This window comes from Typopeltis vanoorti, chromosome 21 (assembly GCF_054136105.1).
Source record: "Typopeltis vanoorti isolate ZY-2024b chromosome 21, IOZ_Tvanoo_1.0, whole genome shotgun sequence".
NCBI lineage: Eukaryota > Metazoa > Arthropoda > Arachnida > Uropygi > Thelyphonidae > Typopeltis > Typopeltis vanoorti.
In genome coordinates, this window is record NC_143569.1 from 28,666,651 (window position 1) to 28,679,907 (window position 13,257).

At 33.2% G+C, this 13,257-nt stretch overlaps 1 protein-coding gene across 1 annotated transcript in view; it reads left to right on the forward strand.

Annotated features, from left to right (window-relative positions):
* Nucleotides 1-6,734, forward strand: part of LOC150094688 (cell adhesion molecule Dscam1-like) — a 374,142-nt gene extending 367,408 nt beyond the window's left edge. Inside the window, exon 27 of the mRNA XM_090411632.1 lies at nucleotides 5,248-6,734. Within this exon, the coding sequence (XP_090267758.1) occupies nucleotides 5,248-5,294 (47 nt within the window). The 3' untranslated portion in view covers nucleotides 5,295-6,734. The remainder of the gene's footprint in view (nucleotides 1-5,247) is intronic.
* Nucleotides 6,735-13,257: the final 6,523 nt, after the last annotated feature.

Here is a 13,257-nt window from a genome sequence, read left to right on the forward strand (position 1 = left end):
TCTAGATGCTAATTTCTATGGAGAAAAGGAGTTTTATATAATTATGCTAATTACTTTCAAAATAAATTTATAGATGCACTAAATGCTAATAATCTTACTCAGATACAATACTAACTCTGTTGTCTTTAAATCAGAATTTTATTTTTTTTGGAAATAAAATTCCGATTTAAATATATAATAATAATATATATTATTAAATATATATAATTAATACATATAATAACTCCAGATATTTAAGTCGAATACGAAATGATTGTTCTTAAGCCTATAATACCCGAAGATAGTAATGTTGCGAAAAGAGGCTGCATGCGCAGCTCTACAACTATCTCAAATCACGATATGATTTCACTGTACTGTAGCTGACATGTCTTAAAAATGAATTATAAACAAAGGAATTTTATCTAAAGGTTTTAAGAAATTTATTTATAAGAAAATATATACCTATATTTATAAGTTGCAGATATATATATATATATATTTTTTTTATTTGCAAACTGTTTTTAAAATATTATGTTAATTATAATATTTATTTATTTTTATTTTATTTTCCTTCTATTTTAATCAGGAGTTAACAAGATCATTTCGTTTTATCTTAATGCTGACTTAAGGTATTACTTGGGAGGTATTTCTTTGACACAGAGAAGAGTGACTTTGTAATTCATAGATGAATTACAAATGTACCGTCTTAATGCTTTTGGAGATTACGTGTGTGTGTGTGTGTGTGTATGTATGTGTGTGGCTACCTTCAATCACGAAGAAGTATCAACATTAATGCTACGCATGCGCAGGTGTAACAAAATAGCCATTATGACGACATTATTGTCAGCATGGATTGCTGGGAAGATATACAGTTTCATTTCTAGCGCATTACATTCTCATTGCATACGAAGATAAACTTCAAAATTCGATTATACTGTCTACTTTCACACCGGTCTGGAAAATTAACTTACCCACAACCCCATTATGAAATCCACCATATATATACACACACACACACACACACTTCTAATTAATTAGTCAACTAATATAATTATTCTCTGTTATAACTAAACTTATAATTACCTCTTCTTCGTTGGCCCTAGAATTTCTGGGCTTCGAATGTGATAATTTATTCATTTTATTTTCCGCTGTCCGGGATGGTTCCTGAGATTCGGGATGGCATGACCTTTGTAATTCAATCACCACACAGAGCGAGGTTTAGTGTTTTAAAATTATGCGAAGTTCAATGTCCGTAACTGTGAATAGTGGAACGAAGGCCATTATTTACCTTCATGTAAACACATAAAATGTCAGCTACGTAAGTTTTTTTTTTTTTTTTTCCTCCCGATTTTTGGAGTGTACTGAGCACGGTGGTGGACATCCAAGTTAAAATCTGCCTTTAAGGAGTATTGGTTAGCGATATCACCAACTTAAATCGATATTACGGCTGGGATGCCTTTGAAAACTTTTAATGCACAGTTTTTTTTTTATTTTTATTTTATTTTTTTTTAATCTCACAACACAGATAGCCCGGTATTGTAATCGAAAAATCGAATATCAGACTCGCTCTTCGATCTTTTTGCCATATTCACTAATACCTGAAGAAAAAAAAAACAAGAAAAAAAAAACGATGTCTTGTAGTTTCATCGTAAAGGTAACGTTATTTTTTTTTTCTTTCATTCACGAAGTAGATATTGGAATAATTGTAGTGAAAAATATCACATTTTTTTAAAAAATATTTTCAATCAATAACGAGAAAAAAATTAATTAGCTAGACTAATAACTATGAACGCAATTAATGGTGCAAACCCTTTTTCCAGACATGCTTAAAGATAGATGTTCCTTAGATGCTAACAAGGCATGTATGAATGTATCTTATTAAGAACATAATTCTTTGCTCAGAATCTAGTTTACTTCCGTACTGCCTTTCTTTCCACCCAACGTGAATGTTCTTAATGTCCTAGGCATTGTCTGTAAGTCTACTGTAAGTGCTTTCCTTGCGCACGCACACACACACAAAGCCTAGATCTGAACAATGTCCAAGTACTTCCCTTGCAAATAAATCCGAAAACCATCTCTCAACCTTTTCTTCGATTACACGGGTCTTTTCAGAGCATAGTTAAATCGAAACCGCTACTAACGGCAACTCCAAAGGTGATTTGATGTCATTAGCTTACGGGGAATGTCCTTTAAGATCAGAAGATCACGTGCTGTTTCCACTACGGCGACTCATTTCCAGCCAAGGAGCCACCCACTGTGCGTGTGTGTGTGTGTGTGTGTGTGTGTGTGTGTGTGTGTGTGTGTGTGTGTGTGTGTGTGTGTGTGTGTTCAAAGAGAGAAAGAAAGAAATTTCACAGTATCACGTTTAAATAACCTAAAAAAAAAAAAAAAAAAATTAAGGCACGCATGCGCAGAAATGGTCATCAAGACTAAATAGGAACACAATGATAGGCTTGAACATTGTCCCCAATTGCAACCGAGAATTTTTATCGGTTACGGTACGTGATTCCCGTAACTACTACGATAGCCCTCCCCCTCCCCCCACACAAATTTACCCCCCCCCAACCAGTGGCGTTCGTAATCACAGAAAGATTCTTCGGTGATTCACCGCAGACATTGAGACCCGATAAACTACGGACATTAATCGTATTCCTCTCTCCCCCACCCCAATCCCCCCCACTTTGCAACTAATGAGCGATTAAAGCATTGATAAGCACGTGCCCGATCACGGACATTTTCTTTAAAAGACCCCAAGAAAGCCAAAGTGACAGATATTCGTCACCTTATCACAGCGTACATGCCAACTTGGACTTGTCATTTATCATTTAAGATAACACCACCATTATCTACAGATTGAGGAACATGCACTGCCCGTTAGCTGGATAAAGCTTCATGTTAGTCTTGACATCGTGTAATTAGACTGAGAACGCAAGCGGGTGATGTGTATGCACAAAGAATTATAACTTCAAAGATAAACGATAATAGGACAGAGAGAGATACTGTGAGAACTTTTGTCCTCCTATCAGTCTATGATTGCCTTCTGCTGTAATTAGTGTACGACAGCATTATTAGCATTATCGCAATATTCCGTACGTTCGCCAGTGTCTTACGCTAGTGAAGTGTTCGGTTGTCAATTTCAAAAGGACGTGCAGTTGTTTCTCACATTCAATGACCTTTCGTTGTTGAAGCTCGAGCTAATATTTGTCTCTTACAAAATGTCAGTATGTTGGTGATGGAATATAGTTGTTATTTCCATGGCTTTGGGTGTTTAACATGCTTAGGTTATTAATTTGAAACAATTAAAGAAGTTAGTACTGGACAACATAGTAGTTGCTTTGCCATTTCTGGTATAGTTCAGATTGTTAATCTTGCAACAATGATAATCTTGTACGTCAAACAATGAACGAATCAATCATGCACTAATTGCCAACAATTAAACAGTGAAATCGATTTCCAGTTGCAAACAAGATTAATGCATGAATTTCAGTATAAATTCCAACAATGCAAAAAAAAAAAAAAAAAACATTAACAGCCAACAATGGAACGATATAATCAATTTCACATAAACAAAACAACAGAAAAGCAGTACTCTTTATAATTAATAATGCGAACATGATCCTAGACATTCATATAAAATGACTTCCCAATAGTATTAATATGTAACAATGTTATGCGTTATTCCATGACATCGTCTTACACAATACGATTTCAATCTATAACCTATAGGCTGGACGCAATACTTGAATATATTTATTACTATTAAAGTAGTTTCATATGAATTATTCCCAACATTAGATTAACTTGAAGAAACTGAAAGGTGCCTTGGAGAAACTTCTTTGGTAGTGCATGCGAAGACAGAAAAGCATAAATAATTATGATAATTATTTGTTTGATATTATGATTGATGGAAAAAAAAAGTATGGGAAGAGGAAGAGGAGAAGATGAGGAAGAAGAAGAAAAATATTAGATGATAAAAAGTCATAATAGAAGAAATAAGAAAAAAGGAAATAAGAACTAGAAGAAAAGAAGAAGATAGAAATGGAGAATAAGAACGCGAGAAGAAGAAATGAAAGAAGAAGGCGACGAAAACAACAGCATTAACTTCGTTATTACACGGAATTTATTACACAAAGTTGAACTGAAGTTTTACCACCAAGAATCAATGCGAGTGGACTATTTTTTCATGAAATTCAAATAAATATTAGTACTAATTTATATTTTAATTAAATTGGTTTTAAGTAATTTATCAGCGAGCTGTCATTTTAATGCCATCTAGCATAACAAAGCTATTTTTTGCGTTACATTTTTATGTTTGCCAAATGCTGGTATTAGTTTTTCGAAATGTGTTTGTACGGAGTGAGAGTTTGTTTCTTTTAAATGAGATGGTGTTTTCTACGTGACCCTCCTCTCTCTCTCTCTCTCTGTCTCTCTCTGAATAGTTTTTTTTACACTTAGTTTTGAGTGAACTGTTGGCCGGTCTATAATTTATATAGGAGCACACATTATTAACATACTTGCATTTCTCATTACTGAAGTCCTGTAAACTTCTTAATAAGAAACGCATTTTTTACCTCATTACACCGATGCAAACTCCTTCAAATTTAGGAGAAGAAAATGAGATTGCAGCCGCAAGTTGATCATACTCAAACAACGCGTAATTAAGTAGTAAAATATGAAGTAAAACAAAATTTGTCCTTTCTTCGTTCAACTATCCAATTGATTACCGCACGATATAAAAATTGCCTGCAAGTAAACATAGGGATTTCAAAATATATCATAAAATGCAGAATCGTTGTTAAATAAACATTAAAAATTCAAATTCAGTTGTGTTCACATCGACTTTTTTTACGGGACTAGTTCTACGCTAAGCTTCGTGAACAACAAAAGATTTTTTTTTTTTTTTTTATGACCGCGATTTGTTCTGAGAACAAGAAACGAAAGTAGAACTGCGCATGCCCATAAAGACAGGAAAACGTTCCGATATTGTACATAACTAGCGACCATGTGCTGACGACATGTTTCCGAAGGGTCACACAGACTGGTAACATCTCCATTCACTGCCCGTCATCCAGATTGACACCGCAACCTCTGTCAGAACACTATCAGCTTCTCTCTCTCTCACTTTCTCTCTTTTACGCGCACGTGTATGTGTGTGTGGGTGTGTGTGAGACGTAAAATCAATATGTCTTTGCCTCCTGCCAGGTTTTCCTTGTGGCTTATCGATCGATTGTGTCTGGTACAATGACTTTTCTCTCTCTTTCCCTGTAGCACTTCCTGGAGGCTTTGGTCACCCAGGATCTGTCATTGTGTGCTGACGAGGGTGGCGTCCATTCTCATCAAGGTCATTTCTACACGGCGTCCCTCCCTTCGTTAACCGTGCTGCTGCTGCCGGCTAAAGTCGTCGACGACAAAAGAAAAGAAAAGTGATGCGCAGAAAACATCCAGAAGATAATTGGCAAGCTCCGTCAGTTAGCCAGTTGGTCCAGAATTTTTTTTTTTTTTTTTTTTTTTTTTTTCAGCTTCGAAATGCGGAGTGAAATCACATTTGAACGGCCGCTTCAAACCTTTCCGCTAAGGAGTGGTTCAAGTTCGGCATGCCTCGTCCATTTCTTCCGAATCTTCTTCCAACGAATCTATGAGATCTCCATCTAGGTTTCTTTGGATGTCCGTGTGATGTATTTTCATCGAGCTTCAAGAACTGTGGGGAAATTAAAAGGGATAATTCGTGAACTTTGTATTCCTTTGTATACAATAGGAGAGCTCATAATGGTGTTACTTCTCTGTCATCCTAACTCCTTATATAAGCAGAGGAACTGTAAAGTGCCAGTGAGGATCTAGATTCATTTCTCTGTACTCTGAAGTATGGAGATTAACAAACATTCGTCTGTCTTTAAATGTAATCTACAACAATGGCTATTGTGAACACGTGCAGGTATTGTTGCAGACCGACAGAAGTCTCATCGTTGTTGAAATATATTATTAAACTCAGTAATGAAAAATGCTAATTGTAGCACGCACATGTTAGAAGAAATCTACATCGTTTTAGTTATTATCAAAAGCTATATTATTAAATTAAACAACGAAATGAACACGCGAAGTTTTACAAACAAAAATCAATTAGCAATTTCCCTAATTTCATGTACTAACTGTTAACGTTTCGGAAAATAATTATTGAAATGAATTACTCTTAGGAAGAACGTATTGTTTTATGGATTAGTAGAAACAAAGAAATATTAAAAAGCAATACTGAAAGTTACGTTTCAGAATTTAAATTGTTATCATGAGACCAATATTTGTTCTAATTTCCTCCATTTACAGAGGCTTTAGCAATCGAATATAACACGCGCTAGGGTAACTCCAGAACATGCTAGTTTTTTAATAACACAAAACTGGAAGCAACATTCGCTTTTCTACGTCTTTTATTTCCATAACGGATTTCTGGCAATAAAATAAACTTTGAAAGATGTAAAATAAATCTATTTTTATAGGCTACGAGCAGATTAACGTACGTGAACGTCAACTATAACGCGGCAGTGTTTTTTGGTAAGCGCATGCGCAGTCCGACCTGATCTCTCGAAGATCTTTCCTACACTTTATTGACTATTTTATCTGTGGAAGATTTTTTTTGAGCGACATTAAAATATTCATTTAAAAATCGTTCTTGGATACCTGCTAAACGAAGAATAAATCAATAAAGATGCATTATTGTCTTAGCTGCTTAGAGATCCACACTGGCACCATTTTTTCTCCGAAGTCATTGTGTAAAACGTCTTTTGAATTTTACGTAAATTTTTCCCAATAATTTTTTTGGGAAAGAATTACGTCATACTACCTTACAATTTGATAATCATTCTCGCTGTAAAATACTACAGAAATTTGTCATTAAAAATGGGCTCAATAGGTGTTGTTTTATTGAATATAAACACACATGTTATAGATTACACAACTCCCCCCCCACAAGATTAAAACAACTCGCTCCCTCCCCTCCTGCGTTTTACGCAAAAGAAAAGAAAATATCATAAAGATATTCCGAGATGAGGTTTTACTTAAACGATTTAATCAGATTAGTACACTAAACAGTCTTATTTATGTATTAATAAATTAAACTTATTAATTTATCCTATTGAAATTCGAGTAACGTTGATTTCCATTTCCAAAGTACTAAGATTCCTTTAACGACTATGATGTCCATTAATTTGTAGAGTGAGGCCCTAAAAGAGACCCAATTTACGACACAATAGTCGTGTCCATTATAGGATCATGCTAACATTCTTACGATAGTCTAGTGTTTCTTAATTATCGTGTTGTAATCCAAGGCTTCCGGAAGTTGGTTCAACGTTTTGTTTCTGGAACATAAAACAAGTGTGTAGAACTGCATCACGGAAGAGCGGCAACAGAGACGGTAGATAAGCCACGCTCCACATAAACCCAACATGTAGTCATAAAGTTGTTCCTAAACTAGGTTCCTGTCCATCCAAATTGTGCATAAGGAGAAAGAGTAGTCGTATTTATCTGGCGAATTCCGACGTTTATTGTCGTAAAGTTACACAGAGCCACGGTTTAAGTGGAATGGGGATGTGTAGCTACTCTTTCTCGTTCCGATCTTCCTCCGTATTACAATGTTGTTAGTGTGCCGACTACCTTGCATTAAACCAACAGTTGCTCCTACTAAGTTGTTAGAGAGGCTTACAACTTCCAACGTCTTGAAGTTGTAAGGAGGGGGGGGGGAGAAGAAGATAACTGGGTTTCTACTTGCTTTCTATATCCTAAACGATATTGTGATCATAAAACCTCATTGATCGGCAGATCTATTTAGAATGCTATTCAAATGCGTATAATGTTAATAAACAGCGTCGAATATGAAAATAGATTTTGGAAATTCTGACTCGCAACGTGTTACTATAGGGATATTATTAAGTTAAGCAAAGCTATAAAGACCAAGGTTGATATCATTAACCCAGCGCATAGTCATTGTAGCCTTGGATGATCAAGTAATTCTCTTATAACTTCTTAAAGAATTAACGTACGTTGCACTTATGACCACTTAAAGATAATAAATTAAAGATGATATTCTGAGCATGTAAGTATAGTTTAGATAGTTACAAAGATCATAGTAGACCGAAGTATGTAAAGTTATATAAGATATGGGATCATAAAACGATCTATAATTCAAGTCGATATTAATTAGCTTCACTGAGCTGTTTTTACCAATAATAACTATCTAAACTATATATTGTGCAGTAAATTTATAAATAAAGCGTAGAACAATACATGGAATTAACACAAAAAGACCAAAACGCAATCCCTAGTAATGTCTGCTATTCTGTAGTGTATTGTAGGGTTAACAATCTCCTCTTTAATTTAATATTAAGGAAGTAGTAAGCCGTATCTTAATAAATACCCTGCCGTGCATGACGATGTTTTATCATATAAGCAGTTGTTACATGCTTCACTAATTTTGAATTTTTTGTTACGGTCACCCATCATGGAAGATGCTGTCTCGAAAAAGAAAGACATAATTCATGGTAATTTTCCTAAATTACATGTAACTTTTAAATTAACTCTTCTTCTTTTAGAAACTAGTTTGCTTTTTAGCTAGTCATCTGTTAAAGTGGATTAATTATAAGAGTTGAGGAGTTGTGACAATAATCTAGTAAAAAAAAATGCTTTCCATCTGGTCATCCATGACGATTTTTATTATAATTATAATGTCTAAAACAATTAAAAATATATAATTTCATGTAAAGTTATTTATGAACTAAAACAATCTAAAACATAATATAATTTTCTTTACAGTAAGTTTTCTAACTAAGAAACAACAGAGACACCTTTTCATTTAATATTTCATATATTATAAATTATTAAAATTGTATAAATATACGAAATATGGTGAGATGCGGGTGATCAATTAATACCCTTGGAGAGTAATGGATGGTAATGCTGTGGCTAATGAAATTCTAATTGAGTTCTAACTATTGCTGTTACCCTCCTGCCATGATCAGAGCTTTAATAGCTCAATAATAATACATTATCCCTACCCTGTCACCTCTACAGATAACGGGGAAGATGAAAAGCATTCTTGCTTCTCCCCTTTAAGCCAGTCCTTATAAGGACTAAATATATACTATATATATATATATATATATATATATATATATACACATACAGTATATATTTAGTATATATATATATATATATATATATATATATATACACATACAGTATATATTTAGTATATATATATATATATATATATATATATATATATATATATATATATACTAGTATATACACTAATAAAATTAAAAATTGTTGCAAAGGTTCGTTTTGATTTAATTTGACTGATATAATATAACAGATTTGAATGAAGGTGTTTATTTATATTATAATATAACAGATTATAATATAAATAAATGTTTATTTATATTATAATTATAATATAATAATATTATAATATAAATAAACATTTATATTATGTTAGCATCAATAATTTTAGCTTAATGGGCTTTTTAATTCAACTTTTAAAAACTAGTTCTGTTTCCGCCAGTCAGTACTTCAAGGAATTTTTTTTAGAAATATACTGAGTCATATATTTTACAATATACACACATTGTAATTAAAAAAACCTCACGAAATATGGGTTTTCCTTCGTCTGTACATGGTTCCATCTGAACCAACGAATATTAAACAGTAAAATTACAATAGGATAGTTTGATAACGTCATTTTTATGACTGTAATACAAATGCATTATTCCTATTACTTTTATAGAGTTCTTTTATTTAATTCTGAAATAAGATTTAAGCTATATTTTTCTTAAAGAAAAAAAATTTTTCTTTAAAATTAGACTAAAATATTTTCTAAAACTCTGTAAATGTAGTAAACCCCTTTTAATTTTTATTATACGTTTATAATTACATTATTGTAATATGGATACTTTTCGCCGATAAGAGGGGAGCTAGGTTATCGACATATGAATTAAAAGTCCTTTTTAGGACTTCCAGGGTAACAAATGGCAATGCTGTAGCCAATGAAGGTTTAACTGAGGCTCGGCAATTGCCGTTACCCAGCCATGACTAGAGCTTTTTAGCTCAATAACACTCCATCCACACAGATTCTCTTCATTCAGATGACGGGATAAAGAGTCAAGGACTCAGTCCATCGCCCAGTTCTTTTAAGAACTTAAGTTTTCGCCGTTGAAATGGTTAGTTGGTACCGTGTTTTCTTTATCAATTTTTATACATATGTATGGGTTGTAGAAGTAAGTTGCAAGGAACATGGAAAACGATCTTTCCAACTATTTTCAAAATAAAGCATGTTAAAAGGTGACCAGAAACAGCTTTAATTATTTCCAGCAAAAGCATCAAATGGATCATTCTTTCACTGCTGTTACATCAACTGCACATTAGAAAACTATATGAGGTATAAGAATGTGATATAGTTTGTATAGTTTTATGAATCGAATTGGGTTTATCAATTGTTGAGGAGTATTTTATTTTATTTTTGAAAGCACTAAAATCCCAAAATCTTGTAAACAATTTCAACAAGTTACACTCTTTCACTTTGAAGTGTTTATAATTCTCAGATAAACTGTACCGTGTTTCGAGTAACGAAGATGGCTACAACCAACAATATTGCTATATTTAAATTGAAAACTACAAGACAGAAAAGCCGATTTTCCTTCAATATCTAGGTGCAACAAGGCTCTTGACGTGAGGATTAAACACGTGACACTTGCATATTCATTGCGACTAACACCATGAATATAGACTACCACCGTGATTCCCGTAATGCTACAGCGAAATGTGACGTACATGCACGATGCTCTATCTCAGCATATTGGTATCCAAGTCAAACACATCTTTGTAGACGCATCACTTTCAAAGCAAATTCCTCTCGCGCAAGTCAAATTGAGAAAATTCCTGGCGAATGAGTACGCTTGCTCAGCGTACCGAACATGACAACGGATTTGTTGTTAATCCTTATCCGTATATTACTTTCTATTTAGAGAGATCACTTGAAGCCTCTCGCACCTGCAGTGCAGTGGGAAAACCTCGGTTAATAATAGTTTATAAAGATGCAATTGCTGGAGAGCTGATGGCTGGGTGAGATGTGTATTGTGCTCGAAATGTCCGTAGCTATACATGTACTAGTGAACTGCGACTACGAACGATTTCCTGGGAACAAACAAGAAAAAGATCAAAGATCACGGGGGAACTGGCTTCCTAACTGCCAAATCTTTATTACCATTCGATCTAATACACTCTGCAGAAAATGAAAGTTTTACTAGCTAATCCTTTATCTTAATTAACTGCAGAATTGCCTAATTTTATAACTAAACTTTTGTTTACGGGTAAATAAATGATACACGTTTGTAACCTGCTTGGTTGAGAAGATAGCGCTTCCCACAAGGGGTATTGATTTTGTGACGGTTTTTAGGTAGTAGAAGTGTCATCGCCTACTATGAGCCACTAGCCACCCACCTATTTACTAGAAGATTGAAAAAAAGTTCCATGTACAACAGGAATTCCCGATTATCTAGTGCTTATCTCACACACATATGATAGGTTTTATAACCCTTCATGTGTAGAAAAAATATTAAATTTAAAAATTGTCTTCAACGAATAACATTTGTTTTAATCTAGCCAAATCATTTCAGTGACAATAGGCTGATTTATTATTTGCATTATTTCATACTAATACACAAATATCTCAGGACGATCCTAGATTAAAAGCATGCATTAGCTTCCAAATATTATCACCTGGAAAGTAATTGCAGTCTCTCTAAATATTAATTGTCTTTATAAAAATAGGAAAATGGTGTTTAAACATATACTCTAAAATTTACGGAGTTTTAATATATTTTTTTCTAATTTTATAATTTTAATAATAATGCTATATTAACATTCACATATTCTTTGCTTATTCAAGTTTTCAAACTAGGGTACAAATCAACATTTAGTGATTCGTACCGTAATGTATGGAACATACTAACATAAAATATCAAAATTATGGTAAAAAAAATTAAACATGAAAAAATATTGTTTATTATCGATAAATGTATTATACAGTTTGGTATAATACAAAATTACTTAAAAATAAAATATATTCTTCTTCTTCTTGTTTTATTTCATGAAAAAATATTGTTTATTATCGATAAAATTATATAGTTTGGTATAATTTAAAATTACTTAAAAATAAAATCCATTATCATGACCCCAATAATGTTCTAAAATAAAAACTACAACAAATGTTATGTCTTTAATTGTAATGTCCAAATATTTAAAGAGACGGAGTAAACACGATAAGTACTACGAACACTCTACTACTGGCGCAAACTACATATAAACAACAGTGGAACTGCGCGACGGACAGTGCCGCATTACGCTAATAGCTCGCATCTCACTAAGACGTGCATATGCTTGCGCGAGTAGCAATATGGCACTATAGTAAACACAGTGCTGCTAGTGTCCTTCGTCCTCCTAAGTGCTACAAGATGGATTTTTATTATTTTTTTATAGAAAATAAGAGAATTGTATAGGATTGTTGATGATAAAATTCAAATATTACGAGCAAATCTAAATAAATTAATAAATATATTTATATAATAGAGAAAAATTGGGGGATGCAGTTCCGCAGTGCCTATGCACGAGCCGTACCTGAATATAATGAAGATAATCTACATTGGTTGGTTAGTTCAGAGTTGGTTGTTCTCTGGCAACAGTTTCGCGTTCAAAATATGGAAAGAAAGTTTGCTGAACAAAATAACGTGCTGAAAATTATTATAAATTAAATGAATTAAAAGATACTTTGGTGCAATTTACTATACTACCACATAAGTACCAACACTCACTTATTCTGTACAGTTATAATAAATCCTTTCCACCACAGTTATTCCAGTAATTATATTTATCATGTGCAGTGTTCCTCATCAACTACTCACGAGATAACGGCCTTCATGTTACAGAAATATTACATTTTCATGGAATTATTAATCGCAGACTTAGAAAAGATTAGAATGAATAATTTTATGATAAATACACACCTTTAAATGCTCAATAATTAGTTCAATTAAAAGAAGAATGTCACCAACGTCAAACAACTGTTTAGAGAAATGAAGCAAACATTTCTTAGCGACTACCCACTTAGAATGAAGCACCTTGTGGATATTTTACACATCAATGTTGCATCACATTACCCTAAAGGAAATTGCAAACTGTTTCTCCAGAACAATTCTATATTTGAATATAATAGTTAAATATATTGCGTTGGAATTTCCA